This window comes from Aspergillus aculeatus (assembly GCF_001890905.1).
Source record: "Aspergillus aculeatus ATCC 16872 unplaced genomic scaffold ASPACscaffold_7, whole genome shotgun sequence".
Classification (NCBI taxonomy): domain Eukaryota; kingdom Fungi; phylum Ascomycota; class Eurotiomycetes; order Eurotiales; family Aspergillaceae; genus Aspergillus; species Aspergillus aculeatus.
In genome coordinates this window covers 574,906-596,439 of record NW_017962982.1, presented here as the reverse complement: position 1 = coordinate 596,439, position 21,534 = coordinate 574,906, and the positions used below count along the sequence as shown (strand labels likewise).

The 21,534-nt window shown below is 51.9% G+C and overlaps 6 protein-coding genes and 1 non-coding gene across 7 annotated transcripts; 4 read left to right on the top strand and 3 right to left on the bottom strand.

Annotated features, from left to right (window-relative positions):
* Positions 1-3,597: 3,597 nt before the first annotated feature.
* Positions 3,598-5,796, bottom strand: ASPACDRAFT_118307 (uncharacterized protein). Its single transcript, XM_020196156.1, has 4 exons — positions 5,297-5,796; positions 4,917-5,230; positions 4,550-4,837; positions 3,598-4,473 (listed from the first exon to the last, which is right to left on the bottom strand). The coding sequence occupies exons 1-4, from the start codon at positions 5,514-5,516 to the stop codon at positions 3,880-3,882; spliced, it is 1,416 nt and encodes a 471-aa protein (XP_020056582.1). The 5' UTR covers positions 5,517-5,796; the 3' UTR covers positions 3,598-3,879.
* Positions 5,797-7,020: 1,224 nt separating this feature from the next.
* Positions 7,021-9,383, bottom strand: ASPACDRAFT_1855828 (cytochrome P450; the record flags this gene model as incomplete). Its single annotated transcript, XM_020197453.1, has 6 exons — positions 7,021-7,579; positions 7,694-7,966; positions 8,037-8,170; positions 8,253-8,865; positions 8,949-9,204; positions 9,273-9,383. 6 exons carry the CDS (start codon positions 9,381-9,383, stop codon positions 7,413-7,415), a joined length of 1,554 nt encoding a protein of 517 aa, XP_020056581.1. The 3' UTR covers positions 7,021-7,412.
* An 813-nt stretch (positions 9,384-10,196) lies between these two features.
* Positions 10,197-10,797, top strand: ASPACDRAFT_42825 (uncharacterized protein; the record flags this gene model as incomplete). The annotated part of the gene is made up of 2 exons (XM_020201158.1): positions 10,197-10,666; positions 10,728-10,797. The coding sequence occupies 2 exons, from the start codon at positions 10,197-10,199 to the stop codon at positions 10,795-10,797; spliced, it is 540 nt and encodes a 179-aa protein (XP_020056580.1).
* Positions 10,798-10,907: 110 nt separating this feature from the next.
* ASPACDRAFT_1391 (uncharacterized protein) lies at positions 10,908-13,617 on the top strand (the record flags this gene model as incomplete). Its single annotated transcript, XM_020197133.1, has 3 exons — positions 10,908-11,149; positions 11,215-13,448; positions 13,553-13,617. Coding segments are annotated over 3 exons (2,541 nt in total), but the record flags the coding sequence as incomplete, so codon positions are not given.
* Positions 13,618-15,231: 1,614 nt separating this feature from the next.
* Positions 15,232-17,592, top strand: ASPACDRAFT_78160 (alternative NADH-dehydrogenase). The gene is made up of 4 exons (XM_020205125.1): positions 15,232-15,629; positions 15,729-16,067; positions 16,121-17,092; positions 17,146-17,592. Exons 1-4 carry the CDS (start codon positions 15,299-15,301, stop codon positions 17,217-17,219), a joined length of 1,716 nt encoding a protein of 571 aa, XP_020056578.1. The 5' UTR covers positions 15,232-15,298; the 3' UTR covers positions 17,220-17,592.
* Positions 17,593-17,966: 374 nt separating this feature from the next.
* On the bottom strand, positions 17,967-18,040 carry ASPACDRAFT_t142. Its single transcript has one exon. It is a non-coding gene; the product is annotated as a tRNA-Asn (tRNA).
* Positions 18,041-19,289: 1,249 nt separating this feature from the next.
* Positions 19,290-20,000, top strand: ASPACDRAFT_60087 (uncharacterized protein; the record flags this gene model as incomplete). The annotated part of the gene is made up of 1 exon (XM_020203521.1): positions 19,290-20,000. The coding sequence occupies one exon, from the start codon at positions 19,290-19,292 to the stop codon at positions 19,998-20,000; it is 711 nt and encodes a 236-aa protein (XP_020056577.1).
* Positions 20,001-21,534: the final 1,534 nt, after the last annotated feature.

The following is a 21,534-nucleotide window of genomic DNA, read 5'->3' as shown; positions in this document are numbered from 1 at the left end:
TTATAAATTATTTGAGTTCTGCTGACTAATATGTGTTCTGTTTCTGTTGGTTGAGAATTATAATTTTTGGTTTAGAATTGTGGTGGTCTCGCTATGTTATATTCGATCGTGTTATTTTAAGATATTTAAAAATAAAATATTATAAAATAAATACTTTAGTTCTAACCAACTAGATGTATAAGCCTAGTTCACGTTGATGTAAAGCCAGCTTGGCCTGGGATGGATCTTAGGCATAAAAATGCGAGATCGATCGATGATTAGTGGGTACTTCATTAATCCTATTCCACGGACATTTTGGTTCGGAAAGTCCCGTGAGCTTGCTTTCAATGTTCCAATGGTCCAGAGACATTGGGTTGCCGCCGTGTCGAAAGGAACCTTGAATCTCCCAGCGACCACAGGCTTGGCGGGCTGTCGGTAGCCAATAAACTCACGGTTCATCATAGCTCCTTGGCCTCTATATAAAGCAGATGGTCCAGGCGCTCGATGGGGCCTCAGGACAAAGCAAATGTCATAGTTACCAACAGGCCCAGCTCTCCTTCAACCCTTTCTTATCCAAGCTGTAGCGGACTGATAGCTTTGTCCACCCTCGAGTGAGCGCGAATCCATAAGAAGAAGATTATTGCAAGCTGCCCGCGGATTATTATTCACTAATCAGCATAGTGGCCATAATTATGGTATCTCGGCCTAGATACTCTGGACCCACTTTGGTCCCTGTCTCGAAGTCGGACTATGTTTAATTCTAGTTTCAGTCTCCCATAATCTCGTTAGACCCTCAGTTTTAGTTTTCTGGCTGGTAAAAGTGAACCTTAAGTACGGAGTCCGATACGCAGCCTTTCCTACGATAGCAATAGCTTACCATCCAGACAGATATCCACGACCCACCACTTGTCGGCTGGATCCAGATAAAAACTGTATTCGCATAATTATAAATCTTTGAAGAGGGCATCACATTTATGCTGAATGTGTAGGATATGCGTGTCTGAGATAGAGTGGTGGCCATTTCGATTGCAAGCCGCTGAGTCCATTCATTGCCAGCATCGTCCAGTACACAGTTCGGCTACGTACCTCAAGCTTACGATGAATAGAAGATTGAATCAGAGGTTCTCATAGTCATTCAAGAGTGTACAAATTCTGAGATCTAGTCCATTTAGGGAGGTGTCGCTAGTGCAACAGCTGGAGGGAATACACGATAGGGTTTATATTATCCATACGGTCAACCCCAATAATGCTGTCCTCTATTTTGTCTGGAACTAAATAGTTAATTATGCTATTGTAACTAAGGAGTTTTAGTCGGTAGCACTTGTAGAAGTTGAAAATCTTTCTGAGACTAAGTAGCTAGAGATATTGACCCATGTTCTCGTATCGAGGCCCCCGAACGCTTACAAGGCGGTCCTTGGTTGAGACAGTGGCTAAAGCAGTGCAAAAATATAGTACAGGAATATTTCAAAAGTACGTGCAGCTTGCGATAATTCCTCCAGATTATACTCTGCGGTGGGCTTCAGTCTGCGCCTTGGTCTCAATGTTCTTCGCTTTGCGCTTTTTTGGCTTCCTTCTGCCCTTTGGCCCGGTATTCTTGGCTTTGAGCTTCTTTTGAGCTCTTTTCTGCGCCTTGGCCCGGATTTCTTCTTCGCTTTGCGCCTCTCTAAAGCTTTCTTCTGTAATTGGGTCCCGTTTTCCCCCTTGACATTGAGCTTCCTTTGAGCTTTTTTCTGCGCCTTGGTCCGGATTTTCTTCTTCGCTTTACGCCTCTTTTGAGCTCCTTCCTGGACCCTAGGGTGGATTTCCTCTGCTGCGCGCTTTTTTTGAGCTTCCTCCTGCGTTACATCCCAGGCGTTTTTATCAAAGTCGAAAATGCTTCTTAGAAAAGTTTCCAAGGATTCCTTCCTGCTTGACCTCATTGTCAGAACAGACCCACCTGCATTATTTGAGTCAGGTCTCAATCGGCAACGCTTGCTAGCTTCGTTTTCCTGTTGCAAGGTTCTGATTATCACTGTAAAAAGAATACAGGCCGAACTCAAGACTGCAAATTTAATTATTATAACGAGTAATAAAGACCACAGAACAGGTGAAGGAAGGCTGTCCGGGGGTATTTATATAGATTGTGAGCGTCAACGCGATAAAAACATATTTTCTGCCAAATCTTTGATCTCTCGCTCCGCTCAGTGGCCCTTCCACTAAGGATATGCTGTCCTGATTGAGTGATCAGCTTTTTCAAAAATAGCTTGTCTTTGGGATTCTCAATAGATCTCCATCCTTTGAAGGTATATTTCATTCCGAATTGCTTAATCCATTTGGAAGTTTCGTCATCAGGCCATATTTTATATGGGCATTTTTCGCCGCCCGGAACAGTAGGATGAATATTAATAATCTTTTGAACCGCGCAATGGCCAAGAAGTCCTTGAATAATAGGCTCTTCTATCGATTGGTAGTTTGAAAGACCAGTAGGATGTAATTGTTGAGGTAGTGGGAGGGAAAGTAGTATGACTTTCTCGAATCTAGCAATATGCCAAGTAAAAATTGCCGAAGCACCATAAACATACCGAATCCATTAATTCCTTGATTTTCCTATCCTCGGACATTCTGGATTTGTTTTATTCATCAAAAAGCCCATGGCTGTGGTTAATATTTGCAGGTTATTTTTCTTAGCCCATACTTGGGCCTTGTCGAACGGTATGCCACTCCAAAGAACTTGACCATTGCGAATCCACTCTGAGTGGAATTGTTCAAATATTCGCACTGCCTCTGCGACAGTCACATACTGGCTGAAAACCTTAGTAAGAGGAACAATAGGAGCTTATTGGTTAGAAAGCCATTGAGAGATATCGTCAAAATCCATCGTTCTGCTCAGGTGATTCAGTTGCTGATAGGTTTAGTACGGAATGATAAGTATTTCGAAACACGAAAGAATCTGAATCAGCCCCTCCTCTGGAAGGAGATCCTGTGATAATAAATACAAGATATCATCGATGCGGGGTAATTTTGACGGGTTGGATCTAGGCTCGTATTATTCTTGGATCGCTAAGTAAGAAAATAGTAATTTCATACTAGTATCTATTTTGATTAGATTGGAGAGACTGCATAATTCTTGGTGGGGACATAGGCACACTATTCATGCCCAGTCAATCCTAGTCAACAATCAACTTGGAAGGCTGTTTCAAAGAAGATCAGTTAATGAATGAGCATCGTGTCCGGGCTGTACGGTAGTTGAGCGAGAAGAGTGCCTCTTAGACGCAAGTGCCAGTACAGTGATCAGGTGCAGAAACTGTGTTACTTTTGGTAGTCATAGACGAGACTTAATTACTATGCTAGCCCGTGGAACCGATGACCAGCACCCGTGAAAAAGCTGGATGATGCACTAGAATATCCCTCAGTTCTCAAACTAAGAAGGATAAAGATAGTGATATACTTTGATATGCAGAAATGTTGTCCAATTATTTGAGCATCTGTGATTTTGCTTTGATCTATATTAGTATTTTCGTGCTTACCATCCATTTTGCGTGGCCCAATTCCTTCTACAGCTCTTACTTTACCTCAAGCGGTCACAGACTTCATCATCGCGATCAGTAAGTCACGTGAGAATTGTGGAACGGAATCAAGGAGAGTGTCTGATCATTTAGTGCAGCACACATCATACTCGCCAGTTTCCGGATTATTTGTTTCCTCTCATGTATATCATAACGCCGTCCTGAATACATCCACCTACGATGCAGCGATCGTCTACCCTGTAAGCACCGATCCTCATACAGGCCACTGCATGAACAGAAGATTTCCATCCAAGCCGTACAACGCATCTGAATTTGCGCAGGGAAATCGACCAGGCCCCAACAGGCTGCGTTTTATTTTCAGCTTCCTTAGGAAGATAGAAGAAAGATACTCAAATCAATCCACCTGTTTCTCACACCCAATCCGACTCAGCAACTCCTTCCGATCGAAGCTGACGCCTGACGAGCTCGCCGGCCGTCGGCTGCCAGCTGCCCTGCGCTTCCACCCCGATGACGGGGATGGGGACAGCTTCACCATCTCGTTCTCATCCTCCTCCACATCCATCTCATCTTCCTCCTCATCATCACTCCGAATATCATCCGCCCCAATCCCCTGCACAACCCGCACCGCCACCTTGACAATCAACACAAACCACAGCACCGTCAGCAGCTGCAGGAACCCCAGGGCCCCCAAAAACCCCCACCGGATGCCATCGCTGTAGCAGATGGGACCTGTGGGGTTATAGAACGGGGTCCACAGGTGGGACCAGCCATGGACCGGGAGAGGCGTCGGCCCCTGGAGCGAGTCCTGGGTGCCACTGGCAGGAATGTGGTAGCACCCCTCAGCAATCGTCTCGGGCATGTACTTCCAGATCCCCCACATGGTGAGCAGGTAGCAGACGTGGCGGGCCAGGAACCACGCGAGCATGAAGACGCCGAAGAGGATGTCGCGGGCGGTGGTGTAGCCGAGATATTTGAGGCATTTCGCGAGCTGTTTCTGAGTATAAGTCTATCTTCCTCTCTAGCTGCGTGAAGAAAGGGATACAGGATGGAAAAAAAAAACTCACCGGGAAAAAGATATCCACCACATCCATCAGGATGAGCACCAGGTTGGCCACCCGGGTGAGATGCAAGGCATACGCGGTGGAAATCAGCACGACCGTCACCAGGTGGTGGGCGAGCATCTGCCAGTGGTCCTTGCGACGGGCCTCGATGTTCAGGACGAGGATCTGCTGCAGCCAGAACGCCCATTGGCCCAGGATGTAGACCTTGGTGAGGCCCGGGAGGTCGCGCGTGGGCCAGTCGGTGAACATCTCGCGGAGGTTGAGGTAGTACTTGGAGGTGCCGTAAATGTACTAGTGGGTTACAGTTAGAAAAGATTCTGTGCGTCTTCTTTGGAGGGGTGACGAAGTCATTAGCGGGATTCGCACGTACCAGACCCAGCGTCCAGAAGACCGAGTAGTAGCACAACAGCCACGCCTGCTCGGAGAATCGCGTGATATCCTTCCTCTTGGAGATGCCCCAGTGTGTCGCTAGCGGTGCGAGGATATACTTCATGATTCCCGCGCGGAGGCCCGTGTAGAGCACCACGCAGAACCCAAGGAAGTAAAAGTCCCCGTCGCCGATGGCATATCGTCCCGTGTTTGGGTTGTAGTGCGATAGGGAGAAGAATTTGGATGTGTGTTGGCGTGCGCGGGGAACGAACAGGTGATTGACGATGAGGAGGGCGAGGAGATTGAGGGGGATCTCTGGGGGCATGTTAGTTCATGGGGCGCAGATGGCGAGCATCAGACACAACGCGGAGTACCACCCACCAATTTGATGATCGAGCAGCCAGTCGGCTAGATTCTTGGGGCACCGTGGGGGGTTCCGCTTGAGTAACCATCTATCAAGATTGTCCCTGCACAGTGATTGGGATTGCGGGGGAAGTGTGGAAGGCTTGGAGAATGGAGTAGCTGGGGTGGAGGATCCGGTCGGCGCCATCATCGCCGGCGCGTGCTCGAAAGCGTCCTGGGCGGTGTGGCACTCGCTCATGACGAGATCAAGCTGCAGCTGATGCAGCTCAAGTGGTATATGCTGACTGAAAAAGACAACTTAGGGGAGAAACGGTTTGAACGCCCTTGATGACCTGGGCTGATTGACGTGTCCAGATGAAGAAAGAGTAAATAGACCCTCTCCTTCCATTGAACGCATCAATGAGTGCCACATTCATACCAGCCGCCGCTTTATCACGTGATACTTCTTTGTCTCACTCCTTGGGGTTTGTGGGGGTCTGTTGTTTTTGTTGTTGTTGCTGTTATTGCTGTTGTTGTTGCTATGCGCCGAGTGGTCTGGACGTGAATGGACCAGCCCAGAGGGGAAAAGGAACAATAGAAATCCCGGATGTCAGCCGGACCCGGCCGGCTGTTGGACCCACCCGATCCAGCTAGCGTACCCCGTGACCCACATGGTCGCCGATCACGCCGGATGCAGTGGGTCAATCTGTATGCGGCACATATAACTAGAAAGAACATGGATCATAACTAGTTAGTATAAACCCGACGGTCACCACCTTATTTAACTTAAGGTCAGCTACTCCTTGCGTCTGCCTTGCAATCACAGCCTCACTGCACGACAGCAACCCCCCGTTGCACATGGATATCTCTTCCTCACTCCTGGCCTGCATCCCTATCCTCGACATCGACGTCTGGACGGGAAGCATCATGGCGTTCACAATCGCCATTGCCATCGCCATCGCCTTTTTCTCCATTGATAAGCCTCGACCCAGTCGGCAGGAAAAATGTAACTGTATGTGAAGGGTTCCTATCATAGTCCCACTAACCCAACCAAACCCCACCAAACCCAAGCTCCATCGCCATGCTCGGTTGCCTATCCTGGAAAACCACGATAAGAGCAGCACAGAGAGCACAAGGTCCACCTAAAATGAATGCACAAAGATGCAACAGATTCGCGCCCGTCTGGAAAGGCACACATTCTATTCCTGTCAACCGGAATAGACCTCATACTAACCCTGAATGCCCCACTCTAGCTCTCGCACGACGACCAGCGCGCCCATCGGGAACAAAAAAGCACGAACGCTCTGCAAGGCATCCCTCCATTCTTGACCTCGAAGTTCGCTAAAGGAGGTTTCTGTTGGCGGGAGGAGATCGGCCAGATACAGGAGTGGCCAACAACAGCATCCGTTCGGGTATTGTGGCTTTTCGGGTACTATCTATCCTATCGACATGACGATATATAGAGATGAAGAGACAGTCCCACATCTCAGGTACTGGGCGGCTTGAGGACATACCGATGCCAGTCCTTCCGGGGTGGGGTGAGAGGGACTACACGGCGGGAGACCAGCAAGAAGCAGCTTCGATTTGCTATTGCCACCACCCCCCCACCACCACCCCCGAGCATTATCATCCTTGGTCTTTCGTTTGGAATGGGAACCCGCAATTTGAGGTGTAACAGTTGGCTTTTTGTATATATTATGCCTGAGCGGAGCTGTTTCTAGGTGGTTTTTCTCAATTCAAAGAAGGCTGAGAAGGGAAGAGGGGGGGGGGGGGTAAATAGTCAGTTTGGCGTGGAAACATGACGAGCGTGATGGGATCACTGTCAGAGAATTGGGGAATGAGAGATTCATTCGATTGGAAAGGTTTTTCGCATTATCAGTTTGGATCCATCATCAGTCCGCATGCCGATCTGTATCCCGCTGCCAGCCGCATTCCAGCATCTATCCATCTGCAGGATGATCATGTGAAATTGGCCCTCTCTGGCACCCGCATCCAGCAGACTACAATCACTGCCCGGATGTTGTCCAAGTACAGTCTACCAAAAACGACACAATTGACTCTCCGCAAGACATCACCCACCGACTCTATCTGAAGGGAGAGCAAGAAAATAAGAAACAAAGCCCTGTGGCCAGTCAGAGTCACCCCGGTAAGCACCTCAATCGAGTTGCACCTTACACCCCTCGGCACTCGAGACGACGAGCGTGAGGGTCTGCGTTTCCTGGCCGGGCGTCACATCCGCTGCATCGGGTGCCTTGCGAAGGTTCGGGAAAGCCTGGATCAGTCGGATCAGCCCAAACGAGGCCTCGGTGAGAGCAAAATCTTCTATCATTTCATCAATGATACGGTATCATTAGCCAAAGACCCAGCTCCAGGTGTATCGATCTATCGATCAGGGAGAGAAAGGTAGGGGCCCAGGGTGGCAGGGGGGACGCTCACTTCCTAGACATATCCGTGGTCCACCATGAAACGGCATGAAGGCGAACCCGAGATTCTTCAGTTCGGGCCCCGCCCACCGCTCGGGTCGGAACGCCTCCGCGTCAGGCCCGTAGATCTCCTGGCTGCGGTGCATGTGGTAGGCTGAGAAGCCCACGCCGGTGCCTTTGGGGATGAGCAGGGGCGAGTTGCCGGCGGGCCCGCCGCCGCGGGGGAGGTAGGTGGTTCGTCGGGCGAGGCGCACGTTCACGGGGATCTGAGTGTAAAGGCGGTTGGCTGCAGCGGATTCAAGGGGTTAGCCCTGCTGGCGAGGGTGACGGGAATAGAGGGAGGGGGGATTACGCACTTTCATTGAGGACGTATCGCAGGTACGTCATCTTGTTGATTTGGCTTCGCGTCAACTGCTTTTCACCCTTGGTGATTGAATGAACTTCCTGGCGAAGACGCTCAAGGGATGCTGGGTGGCGGACTAATTGATAACTTTGAATGTGAACTCATGAGTGAGAAGATCGTTTCGAAGGCGAGCATATCAGGGGAAAGGGGGATAGCGTCGTCCGCTTACCACGCCCACGACATCAGACAAGCCGTCGTATCTCGCCCCGCGATCAACACATTCAGGAGCTGATCCCGCACCAGCTCGGGGCTCCGGAGCTCCTTCAGGAGATCGAGGATGAATGGATGGCGTGTGGCCGCCTTCTCCTCTCCGTTCGCTCGCATATCGTCCCACGCATGGTTCACGTAGTGGGTAGCATACTGGCGGATCACCCCACAGGCGTCCCGATAGGCTCGGGGATTGTACGCCCAGCACCAGTCCGCCAGCCGCATCCGCATGGCCGAGATCAGCGAGGTGTAGTCGAAGGCGTGGGCAAACCGGGCGTGATCGCTCGGTGCCAGGCCCCCGACGGACGCCTCCCCGAAAATGAGCAAGATGGTGGTGGCCAAGGTGAATTGGAAAAAGGCCGGCTGCAGGTCCACGATGTCCCCGGGGCAGGACCGCAGGGTGGCGAGGAGGTCGTTGATCGGACAGTCAAAGATCTCGGTGTCTTGACTTTGGATGCGGGCGAACTGTCGCCGCAGAAGCTGGCGCGAATGCTTCCAGGCGAGGCCGTCTTGGGTGAAGATGCCCGTGCCGATCATGGGCAGCAGTGCATCCCGGCTATTTCCAAGTTCCCAGTCTAGGAAGAATCATGTATTGGTGAGTTTGATGATTTCTCGGTGGGGGTGAACTGGGAGATTCCATGACAGAACTTCAACATACCGTCAAACCGCGTCTGCAACATGGACTCCAGGTTCCTGGGATCCATCGTAAAGTAGCCCACGCGACCCAGCAGCCGGATCTCGAAAGTCTGGCCGACCCGGAATCGCTGGAAATAGTCGGCTTGGTAGGCCAGTAGCTTGCCACGCGCGAAAGCATCATATTGGCTCTTGAACACATCGAGGCCCAGAGGCCACTTGTAGGGCAATTTCCGCTGGATGGGCTGGCATCCATGCCGTTGACCAAAGAGCTCATCGGCCTAGAGATAGTCGGGGTGAGTTCGAGGAGCGCTGATGGGAAATGACACCAGAAAGCCCAGTTACGTACTTCATTCTGGCGACGTCTTCTCAGATAGAAAAAAATCCACCAGGGCAGGGAGAGGGTGAGAACAAGGTGCCATAGCCTAAGATCAGTGAGGTCCCATTGAATTGTGTCCATAGCGAATTTCGAAAAGAGAGAATGTATGTCCGAGAGGAGAAAGCTGTAGCTGAAGCTGCTCGAAGAAGATGGGGAGGATAGAGACATCAAGGAGACAGTCAGATTCAACATCGCTTGGAGCTCTAAACAAAGAAGTCTCGTGTTTTGATTCCATGCGATTCGTTGTTCCCCAGAAACATGGACCCTCAAAGCCAAAAGTCGGGCTGTCAACTCATATCCCGTGGCTACTCAGCAAATTCCTGGTACTCGGAAACACCCGCACCGTTACCCTTGGGTCAGGCAGTTCACTCTTTGTAGGGTGTCTGTCTGTCTGCTTCCTTTCAATCCAAAACACCAGACAGTATTCTCCTCCTGAATTATCATGAGGGACTTATAGGGGGGGGGGAGAGGGATCAAATCCCTCTTTCTCCCCCTGATCGACTACTTGAAAAGCCATGATACGAATAATGTTTTAGCCATCATATGCCTGCAAAGGGTTACAGACCAATGGGAGCAATTTAGCACCGCGGATGGAGGACTAGGGCTTGAGGGCAGTGCTGGGATAGCCCAGTGACTGGACGGGTATCAGAGCTACCCACCGTAAAAAGCAAAAAGAAAGCCTCGGTGTCCGGTACACGTGAATCATAGTCTCGGGCCATTGCACAAGACCCGTCAGTTGGGGATAGTTAGTTAATGGTGATAAAGAGATGACTAATCGCGTTAAAGACTTCGCGATTCCCCCCTTTAAATGCAATGACTACCTCATTGATATGTTTTCAGTGAAGGCGCTTATTTGAATATTTTGCAGAGCCCGATTGTCCTGCAGGAAAATCCATGGATCCCTTCTCGATTCTCGTTGGAAGTGCAGGGCTGGCGGATGTCTCCTTTCGCATCATCTCCTATCTTGCCACGATCCGAAGCGCATCTGCCAAGATACATGATGAACTCACCTTCCTGAGCCAGGAGCTCTCATCGCTGATTGCGGTCAACGAGACGGTCGAGGACTGCTGGCATTCCTGGCATGACCCGAGTAGCTTCGACACCTCGACCAACGACGAGGCTCATATCAACGACGTGTGGAAGAATCTCGCCATGCTCTTGCAGCAAAGCAAAGGCCATGTCGAGCAGCTGGAGACCTTACTCAATGCAGTCATTGGCAAAAATGGCCCCCAGGTGGCTGGCAAGCTGGATGGGTTGAGAAAGACGATCCGGAAACAAGGTCGTGATGGGGAATTCATGCAGCTACGCCAGCGCATCGCCAACCATCAGGCTGGCATCCAGATCCTGTTGAATGCACTAACTCTGTTTGTCTCCGAAAGGTTGGCCCTTGATTTTAGAAACCCTCCCCCCGCTGACTTGCTGCAGTGCCTTCACGCTCAAATCGCATACCGCCAGAATGCAGATCAGGATCAATAGCCTGCGCCGGGAACTCTGAGGGGGGCCCAATTCGGACAGTGTAGGTGATGTCATGGGATAAACCATCCTCGATACAGAACATAGAATCACCTGCTTACTGAATCACTCACCAAATACTAGCTCTGCAGCTCTCTTGGGTGCGCCGACGCGGTAGCATCGTTGATCCGCTTCAACGAGCATTTCGACATGCCCCAGAATGTGAGCAGTTATTACACAGGCCGCCACAAGCAGCTAGAACAATTGAAAGCGACGCTCAGCGTCGGCCTCAAACCGAAACATCAAGGACATCAGAAGCGATTCGTCATTTATGGTCTTGGAGGTTCGGGAAAGACCCAATTCTGCTGCAAGTTTGCTCAGGACAATAGAGAGCAGTAAGTACTAGTCCTTGGTCGCGGTGGGAGAGGCATAGGACTTATCCAGAGAGTCCCCTTTTCAGTTTCTGGGGTGTCTTCTGGGTCGATGGAAGCTCCTATGCGAACATCAAACACTCCTATGCGCGGATTGCCCGGATCGGTGGCGTGGAAGCGAACGAGAGCGCAGCCAAAGCGTGGCTTTCCAGCTTACAGCAGCCCTGGCTCCTGCTCATTGACAATGCCGATGACCCCGAGATGGACGTGGTGCGCTGCCTTCCGGCCGGAGAACGAGGGGTGATCCTGATCACCACGCGCAACCCGACCAGCAAGCAATACGGAACGGAAGGCTCTCGATTTTTCCACTTCGACCAACTCGAGACGGAGGAAGCGAGCGACCTCCTGCTGGCGGCCGCCGTCTGCCCGCGCCCCTGGGGGGTGTCCACCAGACAATACGCCGACCGGATTGCCCAGATCTTGGGCTACTTGCCTCTGGCCCTGATCCACGCCGGGAAAGCCATCTTGGATCAGCTGTGCTCGCTGACCGACTATCCTGAATACTATGAACGGACCTGGAATCGGATCCGCCGGGCGCGAAGTACTTGGACTCTTTCGCGTGCACGCGAGGCGAATGACTATGGGGATGCATCCTCCAATCTGAATGTGTATTCATCGTACGAGATGATCTACGTCGGCCTCAAATCCAGAAGCGATGAGCGGTCTCGGGATGCGCTAGATCTGCTGAAGATGTTCTCCTTCTTCTACTGGGAGAACATTGAGTATGATCTGATCAAAGCCGCGGCTACGAACCCTCGGCAGGAACGAGAAGAGACTCAAGCGCGGCGCGAGCAGACGATTCAGCACCAGCAACCATTATCATCCCTTCTTTCAGGGCCCAGGGCTAGGACTTGGGCTTGGATAGCAGGATCTTACCAGTGGATTGCCACCATGGCCGACCGGCGGACCAGACCGAGTACGACTCTGCCGGATCTCCTGCGCGACGAGGATGACCAGCCCTTCGACGACGATCGGCTACGGAGCGCGCTGTCGCTCCTGGTTCGTTTGGGCATGGTGACCCTCCACGAGGAAAACAACAGTTATTGGATGCACCCGATGGTGCATACCTGGGTGCGACAGCGGCCCGAAACCAGCACCGCCGAGCAGGCCCTCTGGTGCCAAGCAGCCGCGACCGCCCTGGCGCAGTCGATCTGCTTCCACGCTCCACGGGGATCCACGGCGCAGGATGCGAGGCATAAGCGCCAGATCTATCCCCACGTGGAGCATGTGCGCAAGTGCCAAGCGGAGGTGGAGGCCCGGTTTGTCGAGAATCAGAGACGCGGGCGTCGGCCGTGGCATCAGACGACGTACCTCTACCTTCTGCCTCCGCAACAAGGGTTAAGGAGACCTCACCAGGCAGTAGAAGTCGCCAAGTTTAGCTTGGTCTACCTTCAGTGTGGGCAATATGCCCAAGCCGAGGAGCTGCAGCATCAAGTGAAGGAGTACATCTTCGCCAGATCCGGTCCCGAGTCTGAGCACGGGATCACGATTGCTCGGTTGCTGTCCAAGACCTACGCTCTGCAGACTCGCAATAACGAGGCCAGAGCCCTGCAATATCGGGTGCTGGACGCGGCCACCCGCTTCTATGGCCCCGATCATCCCCTCACGTTACAGATCATGGATGATCTTGGCGCCACTTGTCTGGCAGGCAGCCGGCTCCAGGAGGCTTATCGCCTCCACCAAGAAGTCATCAGCAAGCTATCCGAGCTGGACGGGTTTGGACCCCAGCATGAGGCCACGTGCACGGCCGTCCAGAATCTGGCGCATGTTGAACATCGGTATCTGGAGCATGAGAAGGCGTTCGAGCTGCAGTCTCGGGCCTATGAGGGACTGCGAAGGATCCTAGGCCCCACGCATCCCCGGGCATTGGAGGCTCAAGATAACCTGGCGAGTAGCTACGGGTTTCTAGGCGAGGCGCACCTGCCCCTCGCGCTGCAGATGAGCGAGGAGGTTCTGCAGATCCGCACCCAGTCGCTGGGCCGGGAACACCCCTTGACCCTCCAATCGACCCTCACCGTGGCCAAAATCCAGACCGCGATGAATTGGTTTGCAGAGGCCGAACAATTGTTCCTCGAAGGGCTGCCCGTCGCCGAGAGGAATCTGGGCCCGAACCACCTCGGGACCCTGGCGGCTCGGACGTGGCTCGGGCATCTGTACTGGCGTCAAGAACGACATTCGGAGGCGCAGGCCATCTGGATCGATGTCATCTCCAAACAGAGATATGAGCAGTCCAGGCGTGCAGAAGGGGAGCATACGGATCGCAGTAAGTGCATGCATGCTCTTTGTCTCTCTCTCCATGTACCGATAATCCCTCTCTGCTCTCAACTCAGAGTATGGCTCCACAGTAACAAAACCTGCTCATTCTAGTCCAAGCCATGTGGTTTCTCCTCCACTCCTATGAGGATCAAGGGCGGGTGGATGATGCCCTGCAGATCTCGGAGAAGATCACCCAGCTGCTGTACGGCTTTGGCGGAGAAGGTCTGGGCCCGAAGCACAAACTCTGGGGTCATCTGCAGAAGAAGAGGGAAAGTTTACTGCGGTGGAAGAGACTGGGTGTGAGGCCTGATGTTGATGATGATGATGATGATGGTGGTGGTGGTACCCCAGTTCGGCTGAAGAAGGTGGTGAAGGACTTTACCTTCTGACACCCTATCTTTAGAAATAAAGGGTCTTCAATTGTGTGGTTGAGGAGTTTTGTACACTTCCAACAGGGTCTTGATGGTGATGACCAAGAGAAAAGAGTAGGATGGGTTGAGGATGCGATTAAGTGGGAGAGTCTGTCGAAAGGGCGCATGTAAAGATACATTGGAAACTAGCTCAGTCAGTAGGATTAATTAGCAGTCAGTGCTGCATTGCTGTAGTCCATTTCTCAATCTGCGTCACACTACTCTAGCCTCTCCAAAACAAGTGGATCCAGAAGTACCTTAGTCTACCCCGGATTCTGAAGAGCGTTTATGGATCCCCTATGGCTATGGTCTGATGGTCAAAGCCATCCAAAGGCTAAGGCTCTAAATCCGGAAGAACCCGGGCTAAAGCACTAAGACTCGGGAAGAACCGCAATTTGCCTAAGCGCGCCCGAGCGGTTGCTTAGTCAGCTAGCTGGAGCTGAGCAGAGCTTGTAGTTACCCGTTTAGGAAGAGGGAGCCATACGCTTAGCCGGCGGAAGAGAGAATAAGGAAATCGGCTTCATCATCATCGACATCTCTCCAGGCTTCATCACGCATCGATACCATTCCAGAAAACCGACATCGGTAAACATGATAGATAGCATACTGTCGCTGGTCGCTGGCATGTGAAGAATCAAGGCCAGTATGATAAGAGGCAAGTCTACTGCCCACTTTCCGTGTTGACCCGTCTTTTCTCTCTCCCCTCACGATTTCTCCTCACCGAGCGAGCCGCTTTCCCCCTCATACCTTCATCTCCAAATTTCATCCCCAAACTTCATCTCCAACTTCTTTTTTCCGTATGTTTCTTCCCCATTTATGCTGACCAACAAGTATTGATTCAGGTGAAAGTGGAAGTGCAAGTGGTTCGAATGAGGATTAGACTACATGCCATTTGATTGACGGAGGAGACGAGCCAGTGGTTGCCAACAACCAGAGATTACACAAAGCACCAAAAGTAAAAAACCTTGGCCCGCCGACCGGAGGGTTCGGAATCCACTTTTTCTTGCTGGAACTTGAGAAGCTGACCAGCCACTGAAAAGGAAAAATTGCCTTCACTGCCAGATCGAGCAAATTTCCGCCTTGCGACAAATCCTCAGTCCCAGTTTCCACTCTTTCCACTCTTTCCACTGTTCCCACCGACACACCGGCTCGCCCAAAACAGCTTAACCGTCATCGACCTCTTTATCGCATCAGTCATCCCAGTGACTCGTGCTTTTGCCCAATTTTTTTCGGCTCTAGTCACTTTTGGCGCCGCCTGTCTGACTGTCAGTTATCATCTTGTGAATCGCTTCTTCCTCTCTTCAATTCAAATTCAAACACAACCAACCCACCCACAAACTCCCCTCTCCACTCTTTCCCCCCTCCCCTCCCTTCCCTTCCTTTTTTCCCTTTGCCTTCTGGCTCAGGTGCGACAATGGTTGGAAGTACGCTGGCTATCCGGTCCAAGATGGCTTCCCCATCCGCCGCTATGCAGTTGTCGTCGCTGTCGCGCAGGTCGCTCTCGACGCGACCCCAGCTCCTCCGGTCCGCACGTCCCTTGAGATTCTCCCAGCAGCAGTTCCAGCGCTCCACCCGTCGCGCCTACGCCGATGCTTCTCAACCCGCATTGCCCGCCCCCAAGCCCAAGAAGCGCTTTGGGTTCTTGCGCTGGACCTGGCGCCTGACCTGGATGGGCTCCTTGGGTCTGGCTGGTTACCTGGCCTACAGCGTCTACGACTCGTGCCACCCTGTCGACCAGATCGAACCCGACCCGACCAAGAAGACTCTGGTCATCCTGGGTAAGGCTTCTCGTTCCGTGGAGTGTCTCCGGCGCTCTTTAGTATGACGCGATCGCTCGCGGTGGTCTAGCAGGAGCTAATAAGCATTTCGTTCGACAGGCTCCGGATGGGGTTCCGTCTCCCTGCTGAAGAAGCTCGACACTGAGAACTACAATGTCGTCGTCATCTCGCCCCGCAACTACTTCCTCTTCACCCCTCTCCTCCCCTCCTGCACGACTGGACAGGTCGAGCACCGCTCCATCATGGAGCCCATCCGCAACATCCTCCGTCAGAAGAAGGCCCACGTCAAGTTCTACGAAGCTGAGGCCACCAAGATCGACTACGAGAGGCGCGTCATTTCCATCAGCGATGATTCCGAGATCAAGGGCGAGATCTCTCACACTGAGGTGCCCTTCGACATGCTGGTCGTTGGTGTCGGTGCTGAGAACGCTACTTTCGGTAGGTGATCCGGTCTGGGCCGCGCAGAGATAATGGAGACTGATGCGAAACAGGTATCAAGGGTGTGAAGGAGCACTCCTGCTTCCTGAAGGAGGTCGACGATGCTCAGAAGATCCGCAAGCGCATCATGGACTGCGTCGAGACTGCCATGTTCAAGGATCAGACCCCCGATGAGGTCAAGCGCCTGTTGCACATGGTGGTCGTGGGTGGTGGCCCGACCGGTGTCGAGTTCGCTGGTGAGCTGCAGGACTTCTTCGAGGAGGATCTGAAGAAGTGGGTCCCCGAGATCCAGGAGAACTTCCGCGTCACCCTGGTCGAGGCCCTGCCCAACGTCCTGCCCATGTTCTCCAAGCAGCTGATTGACTACACTGAGTCGACCTTCAAGGAGGAGAAGATCACCATTCGCGCCAAGACCATGGTCAAGAACGTCACCGATAAGTTCATCGAGGCCGAGGTCACCAATCCCGACGGCACCAAGACCCTGGAGAAGATCCCCTACGGTCTGCTCGTCTGGGCCACCGGTAACGCTGTCCGCCCTGTTGTTCGCGACTTGATGAGCCAGCTGCCCGCTCAGAAGAACTCCCGCCGCGGTTTGGCTGTGAACGAGTACCTCGTCGTGAACGGCGCCGAGAACGTCTGGGCTGTCGGTGACTGCGCGATCACCAACTATGCTCCTACTGCCCAGGTTGCCAGTCAGGAGGGTGCTTTCCTCGCCCGCCTGTTCAACACCATGGCCAAGACTGAGAATGTCGAGGCCGAGCTGAAGCAGCTGTCTGAGGCCCAGGCCACGGCTAAGAGCGACGAGGAGCGCAACCAGATCTTCGACGAGATCCGCGAGCGTCAGAAGCAGTTGCGGAGAACCAAGCAGATTGGTCCCTTCCAGTACTCTCACCAGGGCAGTCTGGCCTACATTGGTAAGGAGCGTGCTGTTGCCGACATCAGCTGGCTGAGCGGCAACATTGCCAGTGGTGGTACCATGACCTACCTCTTCTGGCGCAGTGCTTACCTGAGCATGTGCTTCAGCAGTAAGTTTCCTTGAGTTGAAAATTGTTGGCACCTATTCTGACCCCTTATCTAGCTCGTAACCGTGTCCTGGTCGCTATGGACTGGATCAAGGCCAAGACCTTTGGCCGTGACGTGTCTCGGGAGTAAGCCCGCCAGCATTAGACTACAGTGTATTACTATCAGCAGACATGCTACGCCTATGAACATTTTGCAGCGAGGAACTTGCTCTTTCTAATACCGCCCTCTGCCTCTCTCCGCACTCACCTTTTCCTTGACGCCCTTTATATGACTACTCGTCGACTCGATTGTCAACTGCTTATTGCAAGCAATGCCCCTCGGCTCTGGTGGCTTCGAATATTCTGGGAAGAGACTTGCACGAATGATGCAAGGAATCTTCATCCACCGGGGCAAAAGTACTATCTGATATCTTTTCATTTGTTTCTCTTATTTGTGTACGGAATGATAGACCGGGTTTGGGTTACTGTTTAGATATGCTAGAATTGGCCATCTCGGATTTTCCTGTCTGATGTACACAGTACACTGGATCTTGTTTCCTTTAATATATTCACCTGTTCAATAGGTGATTTTCTAATTGTATCTCTCGGTTAAAGATTCAGGCTAGAAATCCTGCAACAAGCGGTTACGTGTTGATTATATATTTCGTTGTCTATGGACTGAGGCAGATGCTCGTTCGAAAACGGGTTACTGGTAGGAGCTCGAGCCGAAATCGATCTTCATAATCTCAATTCACATGAGTGAGGTGGGTTGCTATCGGGATGAATCTTGAAAAACATGACCAGGGTCGAGGTCCTGTCAGGTAGTTCTTGGGATTTCTTTCTCACCGCCAATACTACTGGGGAATCGAGAACACCAAAAAGACACGAAAAAAGAAAGCGTCCAGGGAGAGGATCGAACTCTCAACCTCACGATTAACAGTCGTACGCGCTAACCAATTGCGCCACCCAGACGTGTTTCTTGATAAAATACTGTTGCTGGTGGTATATGACCTAGTATTGAAATAACTGCATCCTGCTCGCTGGTCAGTCTCGGCAGATAAGAGACCTCATCAATTCTTGTTGTCAGTGAAAAAGGTAATGCTCACACCAATGCTTCGTTTCATCACTGCCGAGGAGTTCGTACTCTCAACTCGAATCTTCCGTCACTGGGTTCAGAAATGCCCTGATGCCTGCCTCCTGCGCAGGGGGCGGTTTGATTTTTTCTTTTTTCTTTAAAAAAAAAAGAGGAAGAAATGCCGATGCTCGATGTGGTTAGAATCAATCTTTTCGACGGTACGCTAACGGAAAGCTTAATGCAACGTAGCGTAGCCAATAAGGTAAAGAATGGTTTTCTATACAGTTGCTGCTGTTGTCAATCCACACTATATTTCACCGAACAAACCATCTAAGCTATATATCCACCTCGGCTGTGTCATCCTCAGGTTTAGGGATAATCTCCATCGCTTAAGCTATCTGTACCATGGTTGTCTTTCTCAGGATCAGGTGCGCTGTTCTTTCTCCTTTGAGATATATTCTTTTGTTTCGTCTCGCGCCGTATATGTATAATGTGCCGGACCATAGTCCCGGGTTCTGATGCACACTCTAGTTCTGATTCTACTCTCATGGGTTGCCTGATGAAGGGCATCGCCGGTTGAAGCTCTGTATGTCTGTCAGCATTGCTAAATGATCCGGCCACGTGACTCCAAGGGCCTTTTCATCTTGTTGACATGCGGGAACGCAGATAGTCCCAACCACCAAGAAAATCTGGATACGTTCCAGCACCTTGCGCCTGGTGCTTCAAGATCGTCGTCAATGTCTGCATCCCTCGAGCGCAGATGGTCGCAAGTATTCCTACAGACCTGGATTCATCAACCGCAAGACTCCAACGAAAGGCACAAGTGCAGGTAGAAGGCATAAATCGGAGTTCTCCTTACCCTAACAAAGCCATGATCAATCATCACGACCACTCTTTCACAGCTCCCGTAAGATCCCGCTTCACATACAAGTACGTAAAATCAAGCCTTGATCAAAACAAAGCCATAGCCAGGACATCTCCTCCACCCACCCTCAACCAGAAAGCACCATCCCCCAACCCCAAAGGACATAAGTACTCCTATCCATCCAGACCCAGCCGACCCACCTCCCTCATCTCGTAGCAGCCCCCTCGCCCTACTGACCTCTCAGAGTAAGATCGTAGATTTCAATCCAAGATCAACTCGAAATGCCCTTTAAGAAGAACAGAGGAAGAAGAGGAGGAAACAGGACCCAACCCGAACCCCAACCCGAGCCCCACGCTCACTCTAACCCCAACCCAAACCCCTACCCCCCACCCCGTAAGATCCCCCTTCTCGAAGCCCGCGACAGCCTCATCGACCGCCTCCGCCAGCACCTCGAGCACCACGCCCACCCGGGCATCGTCGGCGCCGGCCCGCCCCCGCTCCAGCACGCGCTGTGCATCAGCTGCATCGGCGGCGCCGAAGCCCGCGCCTGCCTCGACCTCATCCAGGTCTTCGCCTTCGCCTACGCCCAGATCCAAACCCAGACTCAGACCCAGACCCAGCCGGAAGACACCGGTAGCGCCGGCCTCAAGCCGGGCGACTACTGCCTCGGCCTGTGGCGCACGCCCGCCCACCACCGCAAGTTCCTGCTGGAGCACGGGGCGTCGCTGTTCCCGGCGGGGTGGCTGACGCGGCCGTCGATCTCGCGCGGCGGCGGGTGGTTTGTGGTGGATGGGCATCGGATCTGCGTGGAGGTGATGGAGGCGGTGATTATGCCGTTCGAGAGGGGGCGGTATGCGGCTGTCCGGCTGGATGTGCCGAGGGAGATGGAGCAGTGGGGGCTTGGGGTTTGGGGTGGCGGTGATGGTGGGCATGGGGGTGGTGGGGTTGGTGAGGATTGTGAGGATGCTCTGCGGGCTTGGGCTTGTCTTTGATGAACCCCGGTTTTGGGGTTGCTAACCCCAGAGGATTTCATTTCTTAGGCCCTATCTTGGGATAGGTTGAATATTAATTATCTGAAATATAATGGTTGTGCTGTGTGCTGTTGATTGTAAATGGTTTTGTGAGGGAGGAGTTTGTCGGGGGAAGTTCGGATGAGTTACCAGATAGGGTTGGGTGTTGGTTAAGAGATTCTGTTTGATAGTGTTGTGAAGCGGAAAGGAATGGCTGATGGATACGACTTCTATGCATTTTGCAGTTGAAGATGATTCTTACTGAATAAGGATTCAATGAATCTCGGAAATAGATATTTGTGGAATTATCCTTGTATACTCCTGTAATCATATATACACCTCTCAGCTTTGATGAGCGCACTTCGAGGGTCACCAATATAGGATTCTATGCCCCTCGCCCTGATATGCTTAGATACAGTGCGAAAATCCCACCAAAGCTGCAATAACCCCCTCAAAGCACAGATACCCACCTTGTCACCGGGGCGAGTCGGGGTGAGTGTTCCATCTGTTGTTATATCACCTCAAGTCTGTTCAATTCACTGTTTTGTAGGCACATTGCTAACTATTGGATCCATCTAAAATCAGACCTCAGATTAGGCCTGGTACAGGAGATACTCTACCGCCGGACGGCGGGTCATGCCCTGACAGCGCTTTCTGACCCATACAAAGACCGACTGATCATCGTCACCATCGACAGAAGCAATGGGTAAAACACTTCAAAGGTCGTAAATCTGCTGCACGCCGACCACGAGTTCCCCCATCTTGAGGTAGTCTATGCGTGTAATGTGGAGAGGTGGGGGGATATGTATGGATCAATCCATCTCGAAATACACGTGCATATCAGAGCTGCGTCACCCTCAAAGCGAAGGATTTGATCCCTAAGTATATTATAGTATACAGTCTAACCCTCCACCCATCCGGGATGCACAGTACGAGAGGGATTGATGCCCCCTTTCACCCAATATATGTGCGGTGTCGCCCAACCAAGCCTGCATTGCTTTCCTGCGGCGACACGCTCAACCCATCCTCGCGACGGTGTCAATTGTTTGGATGTTCCTCGTTCTTCCGGTAATATTAATCAGGTGTTTTCATTATGGACGCCGGAAGTTTTTGGCTGAGGGATTGACATTGGGTTGCGGCGGCGGAAGCGAGCGTCTAGTATAGATAGGGCTTGACCAAGTTTTTCTAGGGCGGGCTTGTATCGTCGGGGTTCTGTGAATGATTAGTGTGAACTTGAATTGATACTCAGCCCGAACAGAGACGGAATGGGGTTATTGACGCCGATCGTCCAAGCGAAAATATTCTCGAAGCTCGGAATGACAGGGACATACGAATAGAGCTTCTGTGCTGCAGAATTATTGTCTGGAGTGTTCTCTGCCAAAAATGCCAGGTTTATTCGTTAGGTGTACGGTCCAGACCTATCAAATGTGGAAACAAAAAGACTTAAAAAAACACACTCCAAAATGCAGTCTCTCACTCGCTCATTCCGTCCAGCAGCCAACAACCCTGAGACGCC

Coding starts and splice junctions, on each gene's coding strand:
- ASPACDRAFT_118307 (XM_020196156.1), bottom strand. CDS start 5,516: ATGAGCGAGTGCCACACCGCCCAGGACGCTTTCGAGCACGCGCCGGCG. Junction 5,231..5,296: donor GCTGCTCGATCATCAAATTG/GTGGGTGGTACT, acceptor ACATGCCCCCAG/AGATCCCCCTCAATCTCCTC. Junction 4,474..4,549: donor TGGTGGATATCTTTTTCCCG/GTGAGTTTTTTT, acceptor ACTCAGAAACAG/CTCGCGAAATGCCTCAAATA.
- ASPACDRAFT_78160 (XM_020205125.1), top strand. CDS start 15,299: ATGGCTTCCCCATCCGCCGCTATGCAGTTGTCGTCGCTGTCGCGCAGG. Junction 15,630..15,728: donor GAAGACTCTGGTCATCCTGG/GTAAGGCTTCTC, acceptor TTCGTTCGACAG/GCTCCGGATGGGGTTCCGTC. Junction 17,093..17,145: donor CCTGAGCATGTGCTTCAGCA/GTAAGTTTCCTT, acceptor CCCCTTATCTAG/CTCGTAACCGTGTCCTGGTC.